This window comes from Oncorhynchus clarkii, chromosome 10 (genome assembly GCF_045791955.1).
Source record: "Oncorhynchus clarkii lewisi isolate Uvic-CL-2024 chromosome 10, UVic_Ocla_1.0, whole genome shotgun sequence".
Classification (NCBI taxonomy): domain Eukaryota; kingdom Metazoa; phylum Chordata; class Actinopteri; order Salmoniformes; family Salmonidae; genus Oncorhynchus; species Oncorhynchus clarkii.
The window spans coordinates 66055204-66067722 of record NC_092156.1 but is presented as its reverse complement, the minus strand read 5'-3'; the positions used below and the strand labels follow the sequence as shown (position 1 = coordinate 66067722).

The 12519-nt window shown below is 45.0% G+C and overlaps 1 protein-coding gene across 3 annotated transcripts in view; it reads right to left on the bottom strand.

Moving 5' to 3' along the window:
- Positions 1–4416, bottom strand: part of LOC139419016 (mineralocorticoid receptor-like) — a 105258-nt gene extending 100842 nt beyond the window's left edge. The window contains exons 1-2 of one of the 3 annotated variants that reach the window (XM_071168838.1): positions 3958–4416; positions 540–2486 (exon numbers count right to left, since the gene is read on the bottom strand). In XM_071168838.1, coding sequence (XP_071024939.1) covers positions 540–2467 — 1928 coding nt within the window. In that variant the 5' untranslated portion in view covers positions 2468–2486; positions 3958–4416. The remainder of the gene's footprint in view (positions 1–539; positions 2487–3957) is intronic. The other 2 variants (XM_071168839.1, XM_071168837.1) reach the window with 2 other exon arrangements.
- Positions 4417–12519: the final 8103 nt, after the last annotated feature.

Here is a 12519-nt window from a genome sequence, read left to right as displayed (position 1 = left end):
CCAACATCCCGCTACTTTTCCCTTTCCCAAACCTTGTTGTTATTAGTATTTTGGTAGTCCCCAACTCGGAGCAAACGCCCTTCTTTAACCTCTCAGTCCTGAGCAACACGGTCTTTAAGTCAGACACATTGTCCCCTTCATTCATCCTGTCACACTGTAGTAAACAGACTCAGTTCCACCCAAAAGCTACATAGCAGGGAGCATCTCTCTGCACATGAGTGCCCTTGGATTATACCACTGGGTGTGCTTTGTGCAGATGCTGTGGACAATCTATCATGTCTTATAACAAGTCTAAAGTAACATAAAGTAACAAGTCTAAAGTAATAACAGTTTCTGAGCCAGCACTCTTACTGTACTGGAGTTGTGCAGCAGCACTACAATCCCACAATGCTGTTTGTTTTCTGCTTCAACTTTTCTATATTGAAAGTAACAAACATTTCTGAGCCAGCCAGCCGCTCGTACTGTGCTGGAGTTGTGCAGCAACACTACAGTACCCACAATGCAGTTTGTTTTTGTCCATACATGGATTTCTTTCTTACCTTGACATGCTGTCTGGCATGCAGCCGTGACCTGGATAGCCCTCTCCTCTTGGACCCTGCGACATGCCGGGCCGAGATTTCCACGACTCCATTAACGCGGTAACAGGCGAAATTAGATTCAACAAGGGATTCGTCCCGTGATCCCTTGGGTCGTGCCGTGAGAAAGACATTGTCCCCTGCGCTCCGATCTGGTAGTGAAACGAGTGTCCGCCTGAATTAACACCCACAATGGCCGAGGTGGGCACAACGTTGTTGTTGTTCTCTTGGTAGTAGCTGCCATCGTTGTTCTCTTGTTTAACTTTAGACAGGAGGTTGTGGGGGAATACGCCGGCTTCGTAACTGCCATTCATCTCCGTGCCCGGAGGTCCCAAGATCCCAGAGAGACTGTATTCGTCAATGTTGTCCCTCAGAGACAAGTAGGTAATCTCGGACGGACCTGACTGGAAGAGACCCATAGAGTGTTGCTGCTGCTGCTCAGTGTAGCACTGAGGATTCATGCATCCGCCGCTATCTTTGTTTGGCTCACTTTTTATCTGTGTGATGAAAGGTGAGCCATTGCCGGGGCAGCCGGTGGCCTGGTTACACTTTGTGTTGTTGCTACCATTACCCAGACACATGCTCCTATAGTCCGTGTCGGGTTCATTCTTGATGAACTTTACCATACCCATGTGGTCCAGGCCTACGTTGAACATCTCCCCGTCCACGCTCTCCACCTTGGGGAACTCAAACTCCTTGAAGTCCTGCTGGTCTCTTCGTCCCTCGGGACTGTTGGAGTCATTCTGGACCAGGCCCAGTTCACTAGCAGGGCTGGACACAGCAAAACCACCCCCACCGCCAGAGGGGTTCCTGGGGCTCGAGGACATTGCCATGGGGCCCCCGGAGGTCGGACTGGAGATAGACGATGAAGCCCTCATGTTGTTGGTGCTGCCAGTGGGGCTGGAGACAGACGATGACCTCATGTTGGTAGAGGTGCTGCATGACGGTGGGGAGCGCACGCTGCTCATGCTTTGTGGGCTGGAGATGGGTGAGCGCATCACATTGAGGGAGCTGGTGAGTGGAGGCGACCCCACCGTGCTGGAGCCTGCCGGGCTGCAGGTGGCCGAGTTCCTTCTGTGGACGTGGTTGTGGGCCAGAGCTGGTCCGGCAGCGTTATGCTGGTTGACGGGGTTACTGATGGTCGTACAGGTGAACGGCCCCCCAAAGCAGGTGGGGCTGGTGGTGGACGAAACTAGGTTGTTGCTGCCCCCGGGGCTGGAGATGGAGCTGGGCGCCTGGGGGCTGCAGGACAGAGACAAGCCCAAGACGGCTGACCCTGATGGGGTTCCAGATGAGCAACAATCCCCTGGGGTGGAGCTAGGCTGCTTCAGGAACCCCGTAGAAGGGGACATCAACTTGGGGCTCCCCGTGGACGCAGCACACTGGCTGTCCTCGAGACAGGGGCGCCTGCAAACTCCAGCTGGGTACATCTTCCCCGGACTACAATGACCCCCCTGTTGGCCGAAGCCACCAAAGTCTGTGGCCTCCCTGGCCGCGTTCATATACAAGCCCATGGACTCAGCCACAGTTTTGGACAGCTCCTTGGAGTCCATCATCTCTGGCTTCCTCCCATGGAGGGAACTGTTAAAGAGGGGGAGAACAAAAGGCTGGTGTTGGTTCTGGGTCAGTTTGAGAGTAGGCTGCTGCTCTGGCTTCTTCTTCTCTTCGTTGTTATTGTTACTCTCCTTGCTGTCGGCTGTGTTGCTGCTGGGGGAGCAGCTGACATTGACTATGTCCATCAGGACATCACTGTTGCTGTTCAGGTTCAGGCTGTCGGCCTCCTCGGCTCCGCTGCAGCAGTAGTCCATGGCACTGCTGGGGACATGGGACCATCTGTTCTTCTCTGTGTCCGTGGATCCTTCGAAGAAACTTGGGTATGTTTTGGTCTCCATCGCTGGGTCATTGATTTACCTGCAGGTTGTAGGAATACATTAATTTGATGAATGCTGTCTGTTTAAATATGAATTCAAAGTGGTAGGGTATTTTTTATGCATTATTCACATAGCATGCAAAAGCCGCTGGAATCTCACATTGCCGAAGCTGGGGGGGGGGGGGGGGGGGGGGGGGGGGGGGGGGGGTCATAGAACGATTTGTGTTGTCATGTCTGAGTAATACTCGTTCTATGACTCAATTCCCCATCACACCTTATCATGCATTGCAAGTTACTTCTTATAATCCATTTCTTTAGATGTATGACATGATACCTTCTGGTTTGCAGGATTAATTGCACTAACTGTACTATTAAATCGCCAAGTCAGTACAGTTTGATTTTTTTTTAAATACATGACGTAGTTTTATAGTTTTCATTTCCTCCTCTTGGGCACTTCCATTGGATAGAGACAGACACAGCGTCAGATAAACTTTCATCACGGATTGGTCCGACGATTCTGTCAATCCGCTATTGTTTTTTCAAACACAACATAGCTGCGACATAACTTGAAAATGGTATCTATCTTTGTGCGTCTTCTGGAAAACATATAACAACTATCTAGAATAATTCAATGCGCAATATTGACCCATGCTATCACATTTAGCCCTTTATATTATGCGTATTGTAATGTTGTTGTTCCTAAACTTATGCCCTGGTAAACTTATATTTTAGCCTACTGTCAAAGAGAAGGACTAAAGAAAAACACTGATATTTTGATGAGGTGACCTAATTACGGGTTAGGCTATACTAAATGAGAACGCTTATGAGATAGGATAGTTGTCGACGCACAAACTACAAAAACAGGTAGGCTACATGCCAGGTTGTCACGACAGATGAAGGCTGTGCAATATTTTGGGGGGCAATCTGATCTACCAAAATGCACATCACAGTTTTGACATTGATGGCAACTGATCGAAGAGTGTGCAAAACTATTTCAAAAGTGCATTAATAGTTAGCAAGCAGGTCATTTCAGACATCTCAGTTCTGTAATGACAGCAGAGCAAGCCGTACTCTTATCCATTATTTCTTATTGTAAAGAATGATTATCTGATGGAAATGTCGCTGGAGACAAAGTTCAAGTTGTTATTAACTGATCTTTGAAAAGTCATAAACAACTGATTTTAAGTTTAGATTCCATAATAAATAAATGTCCCAATAGACTGCTGGGCGCAAATAAGTCCAATTATTATTATTATTATTAGGCTATTTTTATTGTTTAGAGAGAAAGAGAAAGAGAGCAGCCTTTAATTGTATTTATAGCCTATACTGTAGGTCGCAATCTGTCCGAGCGGTCCCTCGGGATATAGTTCAAAGTTAAAGATTTCCTGGGGATACTTCAGGTGACAATTAAAGTGATTTACATTTCGTTTAGGGAGTTGACATATTCATCTAAGTATTATAATAACCACAAGTATTTTACCTACCTCGAGCTATATCATTCTGCGCCCTTACCTTAATTACGACATTCAGATTTGTCAAGTGGCGGTGTTGCTGGGCGGCAATAATCCAGAAGAGAGAATAAAGACACGAAACCAAGCCTGTACCTTATTTCTTCTTCTTTACAATATCCCCCACTTCAGCTTTTCTGCATTTTCTCTTTCCATACATGTAGTTTCAGTTCTGACAGCTCAACGCACAGAACAGTAGGCTAGAACTCTGCTGAGCTGCGTAGCCTATATCACTCGTAATCCTCAACATCAAGACGCTGCTTGGACACACCGATCGAGAGCGACATATAGATCGGATGCATCAGGTATTCTCACATTCGGACCATAATTCCGCAGATTTAGGATTTTCTAGCCATTCGATAGAATGACTGATAAAAACAGCGAAGGAGTCAGACAGACTTGCAGTGCGACGTCATTCTGTGCACATGAACCCTCCTTCTGTAACGAGTGCAATACAAACTCTGAAGGGGTGGCGGGGACGAGAGAGGGAGAGTGGAGGGGAGGGGAGGGAGGGAGGGAGGGGAGTGCGTTCGGTCGCAGGCTCCTGAGCACAGGTACGCTATTGCGCTGGAAATAGGGTAACTTTCCATTTGAAGTATGGTTGAGTTTCTCCGTTTTAACACTTAATACTCAAAATGCTTTTTGGATAGGAGGAGACGTCTCATGAGCAAAACAAACAAAACATTATAGTGTAGAACACAATAATACATTGCAGTGGGCTATAAATACGACATTTACTAATAGGCCTAAAGTAGGCCTATTCATGTTGCAAAAAAACAGGTATATTATGCATAGTATGCATCGTTTACCACTTTGAAATCTCAGTATTGCTCTTTGACAATGGCACTGTGCTTTGCAAGGCTGACATTTTGCACATTTATCTGTAATAATGGGCTGGTGTGGGGTTATACTAACTGTATGCCAACTTGTTGTTTGAGTACTAGACAAAAACACCCACAGACCCTGACGTGGATATATGTTAATAGCTGTCTGACATATAGGGCATAGGTCTAATGAGACTGTTACATCTTCCCCCTTGGCAGGAACTGGCTGGATAATCTATCAACCTTTCTTAGTCAGAGATAGGTTATGAAGATAAAACCATCAACAACAGTCAGTGTTTAGTGCCTATGAATCATAAATAAGCATCAAATGATCCTTAATGATGATATGTAGTGGGCATAATACATGATAATACACAAGTCTTGTTCAGATGATAAAAAAAAAACATTCTGCTCTGTAGTGTTAGCAGAGTGAAATCAAAACAGGATGTTGGTGCTTTTCCTCTGACTACATCCTTTGATCTTAGATAGGAGCGACTAATAACCCATAATATATCAATCCCAGCACACTGGACACGTCACTAAGTCATAGAGGTGAATTCAGTGATTTCTCTCGGCTTTATAGCCTATATGCATACAGTGGAGAGATACAGTGGAGCTCAGTTTTAGTACAGTATTGCAACATGTTATGACTGGAGAAATTGTATCCACAGGATGGCGCTATATTTCAGTTTCTGACCTGGCAATCCAAATCGTATTAAATCAAATCAAAAATTGTATTTGTCACATGCGCAGAATACAAGAAGTGTAGACCTTACAGTGAAATGCTTACTTACAAGCCCTTAACCAACAAAGTTAAGAAAAAATAACTGTTAAGTAAAAAATAACTATAACAAATAACTAAAGAGCAGCAGTAAAATAAAAATAGCGAGACTATACACAGGGGGTACCGGTACAGAGTCAATGTACAGGCTACATACAGGGGGTACCGGTACAGAGTCAATGTACAGGCTACATACAGGGGGTACCGGTACAGAGTCAATGTGCGGGGTCACCGGTTAGTTGAGGTAATATGTACATGTAGGTAGAGTTAAAGTGACTCTGTATAGATCATAAACAGAGAGTAGCAGCAGCATAAAAGGGGTGGGGGGTGGGGGGGGTGCAATGCAAATAGTCTGGGTAGCCATTTGATTAGCTGTTCAGGAGTCTTATGGCTTGGAGGTAGAAGCTGTTAAGATGTGTCTTTTGGACCTAGACTTGGCGCTTCAGTACCGCTTTGCCACCCTAGTCATAGAACAGTCTATGAGTAGGGTGGCAAGAGTCCTTTACATTTTTTAAGCCTTCCTCTGACACCGCCTGGTATAGAGGTCCTGGATGGCAGGAAGCTTGGCCCCAGTGATGTACTGGGCCATACGCACTACCCTCTGTAGTGCCTTGCAGTCGGAGGCCGAGCAGTTGCCATACCAGGCAGTGATGCATCCAGTCAGGATGCTCTCGGTGGTGCAGCTGTAGGATCTGAGGACCCATGCCAAATCTTTTCAGTCTCCTGAATGGAAATAGTCTTTGTCGTGCCCTCTTCACAGCTGTCTTGGTGTGTTTGGACCATGATAGTTTGTTGGTGATGTTAACAACAAGAAACTTGAAGCTCTCAACCTGCTCCACTACAGCCCCGTCGATGAGAATGGGGGTGTGCTCGGTCCTCCTTTTCCTGTAGTCCACAATCATCTCCTTTGTCTTGATCACGTCGAGGGAGAGGTTGTTGTCCTTGCACCACACGGTCAGGTCCCTGACCTCTTCCCTATAGGCTGTCTCATCATTGTCGGTGATCAGGCCTACCACTGTTGTGTCATCAGCAAACTTAATGATGATGTTGGAGTCGCGCCTGGCATGGCAGTCATGAGTGGACAGGGACTGAGCACGCAACCCTGAGGGGCCCTGTTTTGAGGATCAGCGTGGCAGATGTGTTGTTACCTACCCTTACCACCTGGGGGCGGCCCGTCAGCAAGTCCAGGATCCATTTGCAGAGGGAGGTGTTTAGTCCCAGTGTCCTTAGCTTAGTGATGAGCTTTTAGTGTTGTGTGCTGAGCTGTAGTCAATGAACAGCATTCTCACATAGGTGTTCCTTTTGTCCAGGTGGGAAAGGGCAATGTGGAGTGCAATAGAGATTGCATCATCTGTGGATCTGTTAGTGCGGTATGCAAATTGGAGTGGGTCTAGGGTTTTTGGGAAGTTGACTGAGGTAAGTTGACTGAGAACACGTTCTCATTTACAGCAACGACCTGGGGAATAGTTACAGGGTAGAGGAGGGGGGGATAATGGTGTTTATGTGAGCCATGTCCAGCCTTTCAAAGCACTTCATGGCTACAGATGTGAGTGCTACTGGTCGGTAGTTATTTAGGCAGGTTACCTTAGTGTTCTTGGGCACAGGCACTATGGTGGTCTGCTTGAAACATGTTGGTATTACAGACAGTCAGGGACAGGTTGAAAATGTCAGTGAAGACACTTGCCAGTTGGTCAGCGCATGCTCGGAGTACACGTCCTGGTAATCCGTCTGGCCCTACGGCCTTGTGAATGTTGACCTGTTTAAAGGTCTTACTCACATCGGCTACTGAGAGCGTGATCACACAGTCGTCCGAAACAGCTGATGCTCTCATGCATGTTTCAGTGTTACTTGCCTTTAAGTGAGCATAAAAGTAATTTATCTCGTCTGGTAGGCTTGTGTCACTGGGAAGCTCGCAGCTGTTTTTCCCTTTGTAGTCTGTCATAGTTTGCAAGTCCTGCCACATTCGATGAGCGTCAGAGCCAGTGTAATACAATTCAGTCTTAGTGCTGTGTTGATGCTTTGCCTGTTTGGGATAGTGAGGTTTCATATAAGCTTCCGGGTTAGAGTCCCGCTTCTTGAAAGCGGCAGATCTAACCTTTAGCGTAGTGTGGATGTTGCCTGTAATCTATGGCTTCTGGTTGGGGGTATGTACGTACAGTCAAGTTAAAGTTGTCATGATGGTGTGACATGTTTGCATCTTTGAGATAACATTCTCACTTTTGTATATAATTTTTTTAAGTATTGGGCTGGAACAATAACAGTTGTACCCAGTGGGCTGAATTCAGTATCCCCTGATCCCAGTTCAGTTTCCCCTGAGCCAGACATCACCCTACAGTTGTATACAGTGGACTGAATTCAGTATCCCCTGATCACAGTTCAGTTTCCCCTGAGCCAGACATAATCGGCAGCTGGGAGTCAGTGGAGGCTGGTGGTAGGAGCTATAGGAGGACATACTCATTGTAATGGCTGGAATGGAATAAATGGAACGGAGTCAAACGTGGTACCCATATGTGTTATGTGTTTGATACCATTCAATTTATTCCAGCCTTCACAGAGAGACAGAGAGAGAGAGAGAGAGACAGAGAGAGACAGAGAGAGAGAGAGAGAGAGAGAGAGAGAGAGAGAGACAGAGAGAGAGAGAGAGAGACAGAGAGAGACAGAGAGAGAGAGAGAGAGACAGAGAGAGAGAGCGAGAGACACAGAGAGAGAGGGAGACACACAGAGAGACACAGAGAGAGAGAGAGAGAGAGAGAGAGACTTCTATATGGTATTTACAGGTTCATTTGAGGGCCATGACCAAAGTGAAGCTAGCTACAGTACATCTACCAGCAGACACAACAGACAGACAGACAGACAGACAGAGAGAGAGAGAGAGAGCACTTCTCTATGGTATTTACAGGTTCATTTGAGGGCCATGACCAAAGTGAAGCTAGCTACAGTACATCTACCAACAGACAGACAGACAGACAGAGAGAGAGCGAGAGCACTTCTCTATGGTATTTACAGGTTAATTTGAGTGCCATGACCAAAGTGAAGCTAGCTACAGTACATCTACCAACACACACGACAGACAGACATGACACAGACATGACACAGACATGACACAGACAGACAGACAGACAGACAGACAGACCCACCCACCCACCCACCCACCCCAACCTGCAGCCTTGCCCTGGTCTGCTCTACTGGCTGTTAATCCTGCATGGTTGGGAACCTGCTTAAAAGAGCAGGAAATTTGTTCCCAAGGAGGAGATAACCACCACAGTTTCCCGCCTCCGCTCTGGCAGCCAGGCAGCTCTTCCTCATTTATCTCACAAAATGGCCGCCAATCAATCCTTGCCTGCTATAGGTACAGACCAGATCATAAACATGTCTGTTTCGTGATGGGTTAAATCATTTACCTGGGCTTGACTTCTCTCTAGGGTATGGATCTTTAAAGGCCAGGTTGCAATTTAATTTTGCCCCAAAAATGGAATATACACGACTTGTAATACCCTCCCCCAAATGTGTGTTTCTTATTATAGTTTTTAAAATGTGTATTATGATACATGACCTTTAAAGTCTTTGGCGAACTTTCACTATAAGGACTTCACTGGTATAAATCAATGCATTTACTATATATAATTTCTGATTATTAAGATTTTACATAGTTTCTGGGATCTCACTTGCTCCAGGCATTAAACCTGATGTATTTTCGAAGCAGGATTCAAACTAGCTGTGTCTAAATCTGCTCTAAGATTAAGGTCTGTTTACTACAGCAGGAAAATAATCCTGCAGAAACAGGACATTTAGATTATTATGTGGATTATAATTAATGGACATTTTGGTAGGAGTTGATACATTTTTCGTAAGGGAAAATGATGTCTGAAATTTGGAAATGACAAACTTCAGAAGCGTTTTTAAAGCTCAAATACACTACACGTTTAAATGTTCCTGCATTGCGGGAAAGTTTTCCAGCAACAGGGTGATCAAATTAACATCCAACATCTGTGGTGACAGTTAGTCCTCTTGGTTAAATGATAACTATGATTAGAGGCATCACCCGCTCCAGTGATCGGAGTCAGGCGGTACGGTAGACGGTACGGCAGATTACTCGAGCAGCAGCAGCGACGTGATCATGAGAGGGAGAGGTACAGGGTGCCTCATGGGGACAGGTGAATTGGAGCATGTTAACTCCAAAACAAAACACTTCCGCAACAGCAGAAGTTACTGTCCCTACTGTATGTAGTGATTATGGTGTTAGTTCTAATCAGCCAACTGCCAACCTGACATCCCCCGCTTTGTTAAAGTCCCACTCTCGAATGTCGGTAGTGTCATTTTTCTTCTCAGCCATTGACTGGCTAATGTTCAATTTCAGGAAATAGTAAAGAGATTTTATCGGGATGCTACCAGTCACCGTTTGTATTGAGTACAATAAGTTTTTTTCCCCACAACTTTAAGCCATTTCTTCCCTATATTATTGTGTCTTTAATTTGTCTAATGACACAGTTGGTTTTGTCTAATGACACTATTCCTCAACCTCATCTTCTTTATTTAGCTCAGTGAATATATTTAGCTGTCAAGCGGTTGGATTGCGATAAACCCACGCCACTGGTCAAGTGTACAGGCCAGTGCCCACTTTCACCAATTTAAGCAGTGTTCTTCGACAGCCTTGCCCGTGTGTGGCACGTTTTGTATCCGTCGTCGATGCTATGTGTGTCTTACGTTTCAGTGGGCTAACAGGCCCATGGGTGTAGGTTTCAATAAGGTTGTTTGTTTGGACACAGTGACTCATTTGGGGAACACACAAGACACAACTCTAATGACAGCCTCTGTCGGATTGCCACCATAAACCATTTATTTAGTAAATGAGTTGGGTCCTCGGCCGTGCCAGGAGCATATTGGATGAGCAACCTGGTCTCAATATGTGTGTCCGACTTTAGTTAACACGTCCATGATGCATATGGGGCGTAGTACATGCACACACACACACACACACACACACACACATATATATATTCACAGTGAGGTTCTAACTCTCTAGCTAGTCCATAAAGGTCAGCTAAAGGGTATGTGTTGTTAGCGTGGCTTAACTCATCTCTTTTGAAACCGGAGCTAGCCTGAGTCTTAATGTGCAGTATATAGGTCAGGGAATGGTGCTAAGGTACTCAACCGTAATTACATTTTGTCAAAATAAGACATATAACTCATGTTAAGACTGTTAGGTGTCATATGGTTATTGGGTCAGTGGAGTGAGTTGAACATGAATGTGATGTGCCTGGTTGATTTCAAATATATAATGCCAGTTATTGTGAAATAACATAACCAAAGCCTACTAAGAACTACAGCCTACAGCCAGTCAGATTCTTTTAATAACACTTATGTTTCTTTTATATGTACTTATTCAATTTGGTAAAAGAGCAATTAGCCATAATGTACTACAATGTAATAATCTGTCCATCCATCCCTTTGTCTCATTGAACTACATTGTGATTCAGAGAGAAAGAATGAAAATGGACGCGTGCGCAAAGCAAACCTACAGCAGTGACACTAGTAACATAAAAAACAGAGGTGGGGTTATGGCGGTTGCATCATCTCATATACGTTTCAGTCTGATTTGGTGGAAATTTACGTGCAAATATTTTGGAAACTAAAAATGATATTGGAAAACTGATTCAATTCGATGTTATTTCTCCCCTCAGGGCAATTACTCATGTTTTTCAGAGGAATCCATTGTTGTGCGCTGCCTGGCCATGGCTTGTATGTCCCTCTTGGCAATACCAAGGAAGGGCACACTGAGAAAGGTTACGGTGTTTTCACAGGTGCCCAGACTACATACAGTGCCTTGCGAAAGTATTCGGCCCCCTTGAACTTTGCGACCTTTTGCCACATTTCAGGCTTCAAACATAAAGATATAAAACTGTATTTTTTTGTGAAGAATCAACAACAAGTGGGACACAATCATGAAGTGGAACGACATTTATTGGATATTTCAAACTTTTTTAACAAATCAAAAACTGAAAAATTGGGCGTGCAAAATTATTCAGCCCCTTTACTTTCAGTGCAGCAAACTCTCTCCAGAAGTTCAGTGAGGATCTCTGAATGATCCAATGTTGACCTAAATGACTAATGATGATAAATACAATCCACCTGTGTGTAATCAAGTCTCCGTATAAATGCACCTGCACTGTGATAGTCTCAGAGGTCCGTTAAAAGCGCAGAGAGCATCATGAAGAACAAGGAACACACCAGGCAGGTCCGATATACTGTTGTGAAGAAGTTTAAAGCCGGATTTGGATGCAAAAAGATTTCCCAAGCTTTAAACATCCCAAGGAGCACTGTGCAAGAGATAATATTGAAATGGAAGGAGTATCAGACCACTGCAAATCTACCAAGACCTGGCCGTCCCTCTAAACTTTCAGCTCATACAAGGAGAAGACTGATCAGAGATTCAGCCAAGATGCCCATGATAACTCTGGATGAACTGCAGAGATCTACAGCTGAGGTGGGAGACTCTGTCCATAGGACAACAATCAGTCGTATATTGCACAAATCTGGCCTTTATGGAAGAGTGGCAAGAAGAAAGCCATTTCTTAAAGATATCCATAAAAAGTGTTGTTTAAAGTTTGCCACAAGCCACCTGGGAGACACACCAAACATGTGGAAGAAGGTGCTCTGGTCAGATGAAACCAAAATTGAACTTTTTGGCAACAATGCAAAACGTTATGTTTGGCGTAAAAGCAACACAGCTCATCGCCCTGAACACACCATCCCCACTGTCAAACATGGTGGTGGCAGCATCATGGTTTGGGCCTGCTTTTCTTCAGCAGGGACAGGGAAGATGGTTCAAATTGATGGGAAGATGGATGGAGCCAAATACAGGACCATTCTGGAAGAAAACCTGATGGAGTCTGCCAAAGACCTGAGACTGGGACGGAGATTTGTCTTCCAACAAGACAATGATCCAAACCATAAAGCAAAA